Genomic DNA, 12,860 nt, shown 5'->3' with positions numbered 1-12,860 from the left:
ACCACAATATGATTACAAGCAGAAGAATTAACAAGTTCTCTTCACAAAAGGTAGTAGCCCACAAAACTAGACTTTCCCCCTTTCGTATACAATCCTAATGCTCTAGCACATGCTTTTCAGCAGAGCAACCTCCTGGAAAGGGCTGACTCTTGTATCTTTTCTAATTTGGATTTTTGTTACTTCAATCTCCTCGGTAAGTGTTCTGCACTTTTCTTTACTAATATTTAACTTGTATATTTAAAAGCTTTGTAAAAAAAATGTTTCAAGTGATTCTTTTGAATTTTGGTCATTTCTTTCTCTGGTTTGACTGCTGCAGTTGTTAACTTTTAAGAGGTACATGTTCCTTTGCTGCACTGTTTGTTCTCTTCTGCCCCATGGACATCTCTCCTTCCCTTATGAAGTACAAATGTGGGTCTCTCTCACCACTACTACCTACACAAGTCTCATAGAGGAATAAGATCTGCTGCTTGGTTTCCAAGGCTCTTTTTTTTATTTCTTCCTTCCTGTAAGTCACTATAATTGTGCCTTTCTTCACAAGAGTATGAAGGTTTTCCCTGTTCTCTACTGCCTCTGCCAGTGTCCGCTGTGAAGCTCACATCTGGGGTTGCTGCTTTAAATTACTTACAGCACAATACTGGAACAAGCATCACCTCTCATCTGTCTTCATGGCTAGATACTCTGTTCATTCCATTACACCTAAGCATGTTTAACTAAGGGAAGTCTTCAAAGGGCCAAGAATGACTGAGGAAAACCAGCAGCTCTAAAGAAGCAACTCGAGTAGAGCCAGCAGGAGCCCGACCAGCAGCTGGTTGCTTCTGATAGTTTTTTAAGCTCAGTCAGGATTTATCCTTGCAGAAGCAGAAAAGCTGCGAGGCTTGAGGATTTCAGATACCTTTGTCCATAAGAAGCAAGTGAAACCCTGAAACATTTTTCAACTTACACCACATCCCATCCCTTCTACAGATGAGAGTGCAAGGAAAGGCAGGGGCCTGGGACGGTAGACTTCTTCCTCCTCACACAGAGACCAGCCTAGTCGGAAGGAAATGTCTACTGCTTATCTCCACTTCAGAAAACACACACAGCCTGTGGTGGAAAGAGTGACTATGACTCAGAAAGCCTGGCTTTTTTGAAACCGTGCTTTCATGCCTCACAAGAATCTGGCTCAGGACTCCTGTTCATCGCACTCCTGACAATAAGGAATGTCAGCTCACAAAAAACACAAGCCCAAAGGCGGTGTGACAGGAGGGCACGTTCACAATGCACCCAAGCTCGCCTTGTGCAACTTCTTTCTGAAACACCAGGCTTTCATTCCCGTTTCTAAGATCATCACTTTTTCTTTAAAAGGAAAACTGCAATTCTCAAAAGAGCAACTCCACCAGGAGATTGGGCTTTAAAGAAAAAAAAAAAAAACCAACAAAAAAGCTCTCAAAAGCCCACATTTATTGTCAAAGTCTCTAAAATTATGAGATTTGACAATAAGGCTTTCGTTCTTATGGTAACCTGCAACTATGCAACATGCAGCTTGATTTCTGCAGCCAGTAGATATTCAAAATACTTTCCACATCCAAGAGGTGTCAATTTGACTTTATTTAAGGAAAAACGGGGAAAAAACAGTAATTTCCATAATACACAGAAGACAAGTTAGATAGCACTGCAAAAAAAGGCTGAGTGTTTTACTTGTCACCAGTCTGCTTTGCAGCTCTACGATTAGTAATTTTAATGCAGTTTGTCATTTTGTATTATTGTTTAGCAACTTTATAATCAGCAGAGTTTGGGGTTATAAATCACGAAAAGTGTACTACTACTACTATGAAAAACTAAAAAACCCACAAAAATCACTTTCAAATAAACCATAAATATGTGATGCACATTAGTGTAACAAAACCATTTTTGTAAACATTTTCTCCAACATAACATGTGCATAAGATAAAAAATGAAAACACTGCAGTCATACAAGTTAGGGTTACTTTGACTTAAAGATACAGAAAATTATTACTTATTAAAGCTTAAAACTAAACCTAGGAGCTTTTCTTTTCTTCTTTGCTTACAAAAGCACTGTTTGAAGAGTTCGATGTTAGTACACGTAGTGGTTTTGTAATACTGTTTTTACCTTGCCATGTCAGCACTTCTGCAGAGGCAGAAGCTGCCAGGCGGGCAGACCCACTGAAGGAAGAAGGTTTCCACCCTCCCTCAGGGCCACAAAACTTCAACAGCACGTATCCATGACCTGGGCATCCCTACAGCACTGGAGCATCTTCCTCTAGGTGAATAGCATCAGCTTTCAAGGACTAGATTAATTTTGACCACATAGCACTGGAAGATTTAAATCACGCAGACTGACATTCGATCGAATCAGCTTCGGCAAACTACACTACAGGGCAGCTCTGTGATTACACCCATGTCTACCATCACGTTGCATTTCCAAGTCCCCTTTAGTTCATTATAGTACAAAAGGTTGATCGTTCTTCTGGCTGACCACACCGGGCCTGAAAAGAACACATCCTTCACCTTCAACGCTATCCAAAAGTCATACAATTAAAAAAAAATAGTTCTAGGTATTCCTCCGCCAGCAAATGTAAGGCTTTCTTGAGTTTTGATTCTTTTTGGGGGTTGGGGGAGTGGGATTGCTGTGTGCACACACATGCGCTGGAGGTACGCATTTACCGCTTGCTTTTCAACCATTTACGATGTTCGAAGGAGAGTCTTCAGCAGCAGCGCTGATTGGGGTTGAAGGATTTACAGCAGTCAGATTTGACACCAAAAGAAGGGTCTGTTGAGTCTGAGCTTTGCACACTGGGTGCTCTTGGCTCTTAATTGATTGTGTGACCAGTCACTTGAGCCATCGGCTTGACTGAATTGAAGAATACTTGTTTAAAAAGCCCTACCTGTCATGCCATGAAGGAAAGTTAACCGCAGCAGAAGACAAAGCCCATGAAACACTGAGAGCCTGTTCACTGAATGAACAGCTTAAGGCAGCTGTCAACAAAGTACCCCACCAAAGGAATTAAGGGGAAAAAAAAAAAGAAAACAGAAAGGAAAATGGCTGAATCGTGACACTGTGCATTATTACACCAACAGATTATTATACACTCAAGATTTCTCAAGTAATGAACATGTAGCCATTAAACAAATTATTACTCTCAAGACATTTATTACAAATGTCAGAACTTATTCATAAAATAAAATTGACTTAAAAAAAAAAAAAAAAAAAAGAAAGAAAAAAAAGCCAGAGCTGGGATCTTACATCTAAACACAGGTATACGCTGTTTTTATGAATAAGCAGTATTAACTACATTCTTAAAAGAGTTTTAGTGCATTGCATTCTTAAAAAAGAAAAACATCACCGCCCCAAAATGTTTCCTACAACATTTAACAATTTATAGAACTAGCCTAGTTACTTTTACCTGCCTGTTACTAAGCCCACATGTTAGAAGAGTGAAACCTCTGGTTTTAGGCTAAATTCAGAGTTCTATTAAGGATGAAACTGGTTTAAAAAATGCTTGCTTCACCAAATTTTGTAAGCAAATTACATTAATCAGTGTCTCACTGCCATACCGCTACCACTATTGCCCCAACGGACTACTCTCTCCTCCTGCTGAAACTTGCTATGCAATAACAGTCAGAAACCTTTCAATCTGGTAGTTTTGGTATTAAGATTAAATTAGACATTAACGGTTTTCTTCTAAAAACGTATAAACTAAACCACCTCTTTTATTTTATGCATTAAAAACAATGAGGTAGGCACAAAAAATAAACATATGTAGTTTGGATTTTATTTCTCTCTTTTTTTCCTTTTTTTTTCTTTTTTTTTTTTTTTCTTTTTTTTTTTTTAGTTCTGCAAGTGCAGACTGTGGTAAAACTGTTGTTGCACTTCTAGGTTTAAACAAAAATTAAACCTTTAACTGAGGCAGTGCTAATACTGTGACATAACCAAGTTCTGGCCTAACACAGAATCATTATAGAAAATGAAATTTTTTTTCCTTTTTTTTTTTTTTTTTTATCATCTGCACATGTTTCAGGCAACACCTGGTACACAGAAAATGACTAAAGTTATTGGCCAGGCCAAAATAAAACTGCAGAAACAAAAAACCCTAAGAATTCCACCCCGAGTCCCTTCCCACCCTCCCTGTCCCCCCAAGAAGAAGTTATCCTAGTCACTGTGTCTTTCACATTTTATAAATATTAACTTCTTAAAACCTGCACCTTCCTCTTTGTCCACATATTGTCACATTACAAAAAAGAAATGTCAATTAAATACATTGTTAACATTACTAGACTAGATCTGCCCTGTTTCAGCCAGTCTGACTCTCTACACCACTTCTCACCTTCTCTTGCCTGCCTCCTGTCCACTCAACAAACAGCATGTTCATGGTAAGCCTGGTTTGTTTTAATTCCTTTTCCCCCCCTTCTCTGTTTTAACACTAACAATCTGAGTCCTTCAAAGCCTAGGAATCCTGGAGCTGAAGGGAAAGAAGACCTGTAGCTTTCTAGCGTGATCCCGAATCTCAAAGACATTGTAGCACCTGATGGCAATATCTTTACAGCACCAGCTGCATCGCAGCCTCAGTTGAAAAACATAAAGAAACCTAACACCAGTGATGCCTGCACACACATTTACACAGAGTGCTGCATTAGTGCAGGTCTGTACTCCAGTTGAAAATAATTCCAAGTTATGAAGATCTCAGACTCTGGATGTCAGCAATTCCTCTCCAAATCCCACCACTTCTACCAGCTCAGAAGAGAAGTCCTGCCAAGGGTCATGAAATAGACTTGACTACTTCCACCTGACCGTACGGAGGCAAAGAAAACCTGCAAAGAAAAGAGATTGGCAAATTCAACAGGTAGGACAGCAGTGGCTCTAATTTGCCTTCACTGTCCCCGGTATTGGCGGTGCAATTGCTGTGTCTGATGGGGATGGAGTTGACGCTGTTCACAGCAGCCTGTATGGTGCTGGGCTTTGCAACTGTGGTTAAACAGTGTTGCTAACACACCAGTGTTTTGGCTACTGCTGAACAACACTTGCACAGCATCAAGGCTTTCTCTCCAGCCAACTCACCCCTTAAAAGGCCAGTGGGCTGGGATGGGCAAGGGGCTGGGAGGGCACAACACTGGGACAATTGACCCAAACCTACCAAAGGGATGTCCCATAACATGCTGAGTCATGTACAGCATTAAAAGCCCAGGGAAAGAGAGAGGACAGTGGGGACATTGTGGTGGTGACATCTGCCTTCCCACACAAGCATTACATATGGAAAGCATCTGGGCATCCACCTGCCAGTGGGAGGTTGCATATTAACTCCTTATTTTGTCTGGCTTGCAAGCGCAGCCTCTGTTGTCTTATTAAGTTGACTATATCTCAATCTATGAGTTTTTTTGCCTTCTTACCATTTACTTTCCATTCCATGGGAGAGGTGAGGGAGCTTGAGGCTGGGTGGGTGTTTGGCTGCTGGTCAAGGTTAACCCAACCCAAGCACCCAATCTAAGTACACGTTTATCATCTTGGTAACAAACGTAGGGTGGGGGGTGGCACATACCTTGTCATTGCGTTCACATAAGAATTTGAGTCTTTGTGCCCTTTTGTGCATGAACACACCATCCAAGTGTCCAGTTTCCACGGATCGTATTTCTATAGCTTTTTCTCCCCAGCCCATGATCTGGTTAGATCGAATGTATGCTTTGGAAAGAAAACAGCATGTTAGGACAGGTAGAAAGCAACATGGAGGAACAGAAAAAGCAAGGAACAAACTGATGTGCTCTAGTAAAATTACCTGCATGTGTGTATTATAGCTACACACATGTTCAGAGTACTATTTCTGTCCTTAGAACACTCATGACACCTAAAAAATGCCTTTTTTTTTCATTATTTCCTTTGTGTGTTTTCTATGTTTGTTATGTACTTCTTCCCTGAGCATTCATGACACAAAGGGAACTTTATAACCTTTAATTAAATAGAGGGAACATTTAGTTTTAACACAGGCTTCTTCTCAAAAGTTTGGCAAAGAGACAAGTTAATTAGGTGTTGACTAGGAAAAAGCAGAAGCCAAGGTTTAAATAGACTAGTCCAGTAGGCCTGAAGCACCAGCTCTGTGTCTTACAGTGTTATTTTCCCTCCCTGAAGGAGTTAGTCAGCAAAAACACAGAGAGTGAGAGGGAGTAATACTTCAAAAACTGATCTCCTTGAGGAAGCCAACTGGTCTGAAAAGCATTCTATATACCTCAAAAAAAGGTTCACATTAAGTTCTCAAAGTAGAAGTATTATTACTTGACATCCTGATTTCTTTTGTGTACAAATAAAGCAACAAATCAAACATTTTTCATATGAATGGCACAGGGGAACACAGATTAGTAACAGCATGAGGAAAAAAATCTGCTCTTGATAGCAGTAAGAAAATTAAATAAAAAGTCACCAGCATTATGAAAAGGTATCTTCAAAAAGCAATTCAATGGAAAGTTTTAGGAATGCTGTCAAAAATAACATATGGGAACTTAATGAAGACTAAGCTGTTGCCCCTGATTCTCATGCATACTTAACAGAAAAATAAAAGTAACTTTTTAGCCATCAAAATTTAAAAATATTTAATTTTTCAATACTTCCCTTCGATATAATTTTTTTCATATTAATTTTTCAGTGAAATTAAGTCAAATTATCTACTACAGTATAATGCACACCAATAAATTGCAAATGCCATTATGATGAAAACTTATCTATTTTTAAATACGCCACTAGTGCTAACTGGGCCAACTTGTTTCTAAACATTGTCAGATGAGATGTTCAGATGGTGTCAGCCGCCTCAGTGTCATTTACTTCAAAAGCATTCCAGACTCCAAAGGCTCTGGAATCTGCCAGCTGATAAATTCTGCTTGCTTCTAGATCTAGTCAAGAGTTAATCACAAGAGTGAACATGCTGTGCATGAGACTTCTTTAAATTTCCTCCTCCCCTGTTGTTCCTCTTGCTTGAACAGCTATCAGCAGTCATCTCCCAATATGCCTATCCATTCCACAGCACATAAAATGCAATGTGCTTGCCCAAAAAAAGGAAGGTGTGACCACAGCCCATGCTATGCTCTGCACTGAAATACAGCAGCACAAGCAGTAAGAGCGATCCTGGTGTGTACTTGTGTCCATAAAAAATATGCACCCACTTTAATACACTCTTTGCTCCCCCTCTCAAAACGCCCTTATTTTGAACTGGAGAGATGAGGGAGAATTGTGCTAGGATAGATGAGCAATCTACAGGTGAATAAGTAGACCCACCAAAAGAGATACACATTTTGTTATCTATATAGAATTTCCCATAATATCTTACTCATCTGCCACCTTACAGTCTTTATACTGAAAGGTTTCCACAACTTTGTGGCTGTCTAGAAAAAAAACTGCAGCAGCCTATGGAGGTCATGGTGGTTTTCAATCATGAGCTCCTCAACTTGTGGATTTTGTTCATAAAAACTTCAGTACAAAACAGATTCATATGACTACTCCTCACTTTGTGCAGCTGTTTTCCAGAAATAATATAGCAATGACTTCAGATGCAGAAGAGCAAACTCGATGCTCTTTCCTCCTGCCCATGTGAACACACTCACGGTCCCTAACAGCACACAGCACATTGTATATGGCTCGCCAGAGGCACTTACCAACTGAAGTTGGCATTTCTCCCCACTGCAGAACCACATCCTTGGTTATCCTTCCATATGTGTTGACATAAACTCCTTCATCCTCGTAGCAGACCAATAGCTCCATCCCATCCGTGTTTGGGAGAATGATGATTGCGTGAGGTTGGATACTACTCTGGATCTACAAAGACAGAAGTGAAGAGGAATCTTTTGTTTTAATGTTGCAGAGACTGTGCTAGAAGAAAGGGCCAGGCGATTTTTATTTTTGGCTCGCACATCAGGGATTCACAGAATGGCTCGGGCAAGGGACTTTAAAGATCATCTAATTGCAAATTTTAGAAGTGCTAGATCTACTCCCCTCAAGCTACACACCCTACACAGTGACCAAGACCTGTAAAACCCTTGGGGTACAAATCCTCTCATTTTAAAGCAGACATCTAAAACCAGGGAAAATTATTTTCTCTGTAGGTGTGCCCGTTTCTTTCAATGAGCAGAAAGGGAGTCTGGGGCAAGCAGCCCAGATGCAGACCTCAGACCTCTGCAGTGCATTGAACAGTGCTTGGGGTGGCCCATCCGACACCTCTGCGAACAATGAACAAAAGGAAATCTTGGTAGCTAAGGCCACCTGGCCTTTGCCAACCCTGTTGAAGCTCATCAGTGGGCTGTTGTGTCGTTTGTGCTGCTGGGCATTTGCAATGTGCTCGGGCATCTAGCTGCTAGCCCTGGAACTGTCACGTTGGCCACGTTGCATCTGAGTGGGCAACTCTCAACCATAGAGACATACTGGCCACGAGGAAAGGACTGACATTGAGGCACAAACCCCTAAGCACACATGGGGGCATCTGTTTAAGACTTGTCCACCCAATTTACCACTGCAAGCATTTGGCAGTGATCCACAGGGACTGCCTGACACACTGGTCATGTGAGGAAAGGAAGGGGTGGGGGGCAAGGGGAGTGATACACCAGAAAGAAAAAACCCAACCCCAGCAGCAGCTCTTACATGTGTTGGTAGATAAATATCATAGACCGATCCTGAATCCACATCAACAGCATGGAAACCGGCGCAGGAGCCATAGATCACTTTTAATCTCTGACCCTCTTCTACGGTTAGATCCACCAGCAATGGCTTATGTACCAGTTCTCCAAATGACTGTGAGACAACCATCAGAGAGAGTTACTTAACTGCTTAGAACAACAATGGGATTTATAAAAACATGCTCGAATGCACACATTAGGGGTTTATTCCTCCATGTGCCTCTGGTCCCCCGCCACCAGACCAGTTAGGCTAACATATCTCTCATGGACAAGGACAGATTACTCTGCAAACTGCTACATTTCAATCACCTAAACTATTTTATGTGGGGTTTACTTGGTCTGTTTGCTTTTTCAGTAAGCATTGTTTTCTCCAAAGTTCAGGACAATTTGACACCCCTGCAGTACTTACTTCAATCTGTACAACAAACAGTAACTGTCTGTAAATCAATCTGGCAATTATACCAAGCCAGCTAACTTCATTCTTCCAGCATTCAAAAAAAATCCCATAACAATGCTGAGTATCACTTCATAACTTGTTCTGCTCAGACAAAGAGTTTTAGACTCAGTCCCCTTCTCTCTGTCTCATGTTTTATTACAAACAGATCAAACAAAAAGTTGTGATATTGTGTCATTACTAGTTTATGCTTGATCACAATTCAGACCTTTAAGTATTGTCTCTTAGAGCTAAAAAAACTCCTAAATTAAAATATAATAACAAGTTTGTGGAGATTTACCAAAGAATCTGTAATATGGGCATGATAAAAGGTCAGAACATTTTTGTAAAAGGGACAACTGCAAGCGGCTATGAGAAAATCCTATGTATGGCTGAAATATACTGTTACCTTAAAGGCCATAAATTTATGGTATGGCTTTGGTGCCCATGCATAGACTTCCACAGAACTCTTCAATGCAATTACCAAGAACTTGATTCTTTCATATTTTACTGAAATTAAAGAAAACAAAAAAGAATTCAGCAGTAATTCTAAAGTAATTCCAATTACTTCAGAAAACAGAATATTCATGTAAGTATGAGGAAATACTGTCATTTCAAGGATTTAGTAACACTGCATTTTAGGACTGCTAATTCTATGTAGTTAAGAATGTTGATACATTTATGCCACAAAAGTCATTATTAATAACCGAACATCTCACCATATTTAGAATTACCTAGACAGCACACATTTATTTACACTTCTTTTTTTTCACATTGGACAGTGCTGATTCATCAAGACAAGAAAATGAGTTTTCAGACAGCGACATTCCAGTAAAAGAAGGCTGTGACTGTGGAAGAGTGTATTGGCAGTTCCAGTCATAGCACTGATACTGTTACTTTGAGCTGACGGCAAAAATCCCCAAAGCATAGAAGGAAAAAAAGGAATTTAAAGAAAAAATATTAAGAAACAACCCAATTTCAAAAGCAAAAGGCAAGTTTGACAGTGGAGAATTTTCCTTTGTCCCTAAAGTCTGAGATAACTCATTTGAGAAAAAAGAAAAAAAACACAACACTTAATTTATCAGAAATAAAGTGTCTTTATATAGTGATCCACAGATGCTTGAATACATCTCTGTTGCCTCATTCAAACTGTTGGCTAAATTAAGCATCAGAAAAGGTCTGTTCTAGACATTCCAGAAGTGTTGCTGGATCTGTATTTCCAGCTACCATCTGGATTTGGGAAGGAACAAATCATGCAGACTTACAAATATTTAAGTTTGTTTATGTGTTTCCAGCATTCTATCCCATTTTCATAGGAAAAGAAAAAAAAATAGCATTATTTAGATGATAGTGCAACCTCTTTAGCCCAAGTTTTAGAGGAATATCACACTTCTCCAAAACAATGCGTAATTCCATGCACCTTCACCTTCTGGCATTACATCTCCCAATCAAAACTAATTTTGAAACACATCAGGAGTGAAAAACTCAAAACTTGCGAGAAGAACACTTCTTTAATGAATGCTATTTTAATGTCTTCTAGACAGCCTACTTCTGTACAAGCCTGCAATTGTTTTCTCTTGGTAGGCAATAGGTAGACCAAGCTAATACTTGCTTTTTCAACTGTGCAGAAAAGCAAGACTACTGAATTATAAGTGTTAAAGGACTTGACACTTTTTCAACAGACAAAAAAAGTCTCTCAACCTCCACAGCTGTACTGACTAAAATAGAGCTTTTGTTTAGTCTTGTCTTGCTTACAAGACTTCCTTGAATTTTTTTCGGGGGGAAGAGAGGGATTGAACAAAACCACCTTATCTGTGAAAGGGGACATTTGATAATACTCATTCTTTGTTCTGGATGCTATCTGGGAATTCACCCAAATCTTAAGTTTCAAAAGAGCAATTTATCATTTAGAGGAGCCAAAAGTTGCCCGAAGCAACTGAAATCCATAAATACCACTTCACCCTTATGTCCGAGACCCCTGTTGCATCAAAGAGACAAGGAAGTGATCAGTGCCAGCTGCCTTGGGGACCGCGTCCAGACTGCAAACCCAACTATTGGCAGAGCTCTCCTTCTTGGGAACTGAAGCACAACTGTCAAAGAGGCCTCTCACTACCTGAAGAAGTCTACTGTATTTCTGTGGTTCAGAGGGAAGTTCAGTGCCAGGCTGCAGCCCAGCACAACAAACCTCTCTTCAACTGGAAGAGAATGCTCTTTGTTTCAGATGCTTCCCTGCTGGAAAGCCTCCTTTCAATAGCTGTTGATGTATTGTTAACAGGTCACTTTATTATGCTGCTGACACCCTGGGGTATGGTACCAGAGCAGTGCACTCTTAATTGTTCTTGGGGTCAAGCTCCCGGTTCAGCAGTCACTTACTGCCACTGCTATTGATTACGCCCCATTAGCAGATTTCTCCAAGAGCACGCGCATGACAGGAGGAGACTGAGAACGGTTTGATTGCTGCTGCTCCACACTGACTGACACAGATGGAAAGGAACTGAGCTGGCTCTTGGGAGAAAAATCAAATCAAAGGCAACATCCAGTGCCCCTCAGGATGCACCACGAAACCGAAGCAGGAGTAAGAGCTCTTGGTTCATATCCCCACCTGCAGGGCAGCGGGCTCACTGCATACTCCGCTGGCTGTGAATGCTGCATGTCTTTCACTAGCTTTGGGAAGTTTCTATAGCCAAATCCATTTAAACTACTTAAAACCACTCAAAGGGCACCTGCCTAGTGAAAACACTCTTCATCATATAACTCTACTACAGTGAATCTGAGACAGCATTAGGGAATTTCAGGAGCTTAGAGAAATAGATGAGTCATCTTGAAGTTAAACATATGCTTCTGTTTCCAGATAGCCTCCCAAACCTCACGCACTAGTTGGGCTTCCTTTCTCCTCCCACACCTTTTTTTTTTTTTTATTTTTAATTTTTTCTCCCCCAGTCTTTAAAATCTACATTAAAGAGAGACTTTTTTCAATCTATTCCAGCATGTAAATTCACCATGGTAAGAGATCAGGGAAACTTGTTGGCAAAGAGAGTTGTTGCTGGGAAAAAGAATCCCTCTGTTATTTAAAGAGTCTAAGAGAGGTGCTGAAATATTACCAGTCCTCACTGCCCATATCAGCACACTTCTAGAAGCTGCATCCATGACAGGAAGCAGACAGATTGGGATTTGCACCCTCTCCAGCTCACAGCCCATCATCCCATCACAAAACCTCTCTCATCTTCAATTTAACCCCATAACTTGCCATCTATTCTGGTGCTTTGCCAGCAAAATTCACCTTGAGGAATAGTAAGACAGCCGTAAATAAAACCCACCAAAGCTTAAACCTAGTAGCTACATGCACTCTAGTTCTCTTTCTCAGCCACCTTTTTTCACAACTATTTGATTACTGTATTTGTTACTCACCAACTTTATAGTGCACACAGCCTTCCAAGTCGCCCACTGTTGTCCACCCCTGTTTCTTTTCTACTTCAGGGTCGTTGTGAAGGATTTTATTTCTTAACCATGACAAATAGTAAACACGTAACTTGTTCTTCTTACCTGGTCACAAAATGAAAGAAATTGGTTTATTTCCATAGGAAGATACTTGCAAAAAGCCCTGCCCAGGCAAACAGAAAGCCCTGCAGAGTAAACCAAAATAACAATGAAGCATAAAATGCTGCAACCATAGAAGTCTCCCTCAGTTTTTATGTCCACAACAGCTTCACTCCAGACTCCACCCAGACACGCACTTTACCGATAAGCAATGACAGAAACACATGGCAATACCACATAAACA

General features: G+C 40.4%; 1 protein-coding gene across 8 annotated transcripts in view; it reads right to left on the bottom strand.

Moving 5' to 3' along the window:
* Positions 1–1,568: 1,568 nt before the first annotated feature.
* The window catches only part of MAP4K4 (mitogen-activated protein kinase kinase kinase kinase 4), a 172,224-nt gene continuing 160,932 nt past the window's right edge, over positions 1,569–12,860 (bottom strand). For all 8 annotated transcript variants that reach the window (XM_050332482.1, XM_050332484.1, XM_050332483.1 and 5 more), the window contains 6 exons: positions 12,488–12,622; positions 9,489–9,589; positions 8,612–8,761; positions 7,633–7,792; positions 5,535–5,674; positions 1,569–4,809 (listed from right to left, as the gene is read on the bottom strand). In XM_050332482.1, the coding sequence (XP_050188439.1) occupies positions 4,726–4,809; positions 5,535–5,674; positions 7,633–7,792; positions 8,612–8,761; positions 9,489–9,589; positions 12,488–12,622 (770 nt within the window). In that variant the 3' untranslated portion in view covers positions 1,569–4,725. The remainder of the gene's footprint in view (positions 4,810–5,534; positions 5,675–7,632; positions 7,793–8,611; positions 8,762–9,488; positions 9,590–12,487; positions 12,623–12,860) is intronic.

Source organism: Myiozetetes cayanensis, unplaced genomic scaffold (genome assembly GCF_022539395.1).
Source record: "Myiozetetes cayanensis isolate MyiCay16 unplaced genomic scaffold, myiCay2020 scf5-8, whole genome shotgun sequence".
NCBI lineage: Eukaryota > Metazoa > Chordata > Aves > Passeriformes > Tyrannidae > Myiozetetes > Myiozetetes cayanensis.
This window is presented reverse-complemented; position numbering and strand designations above follow the sequence as displayed.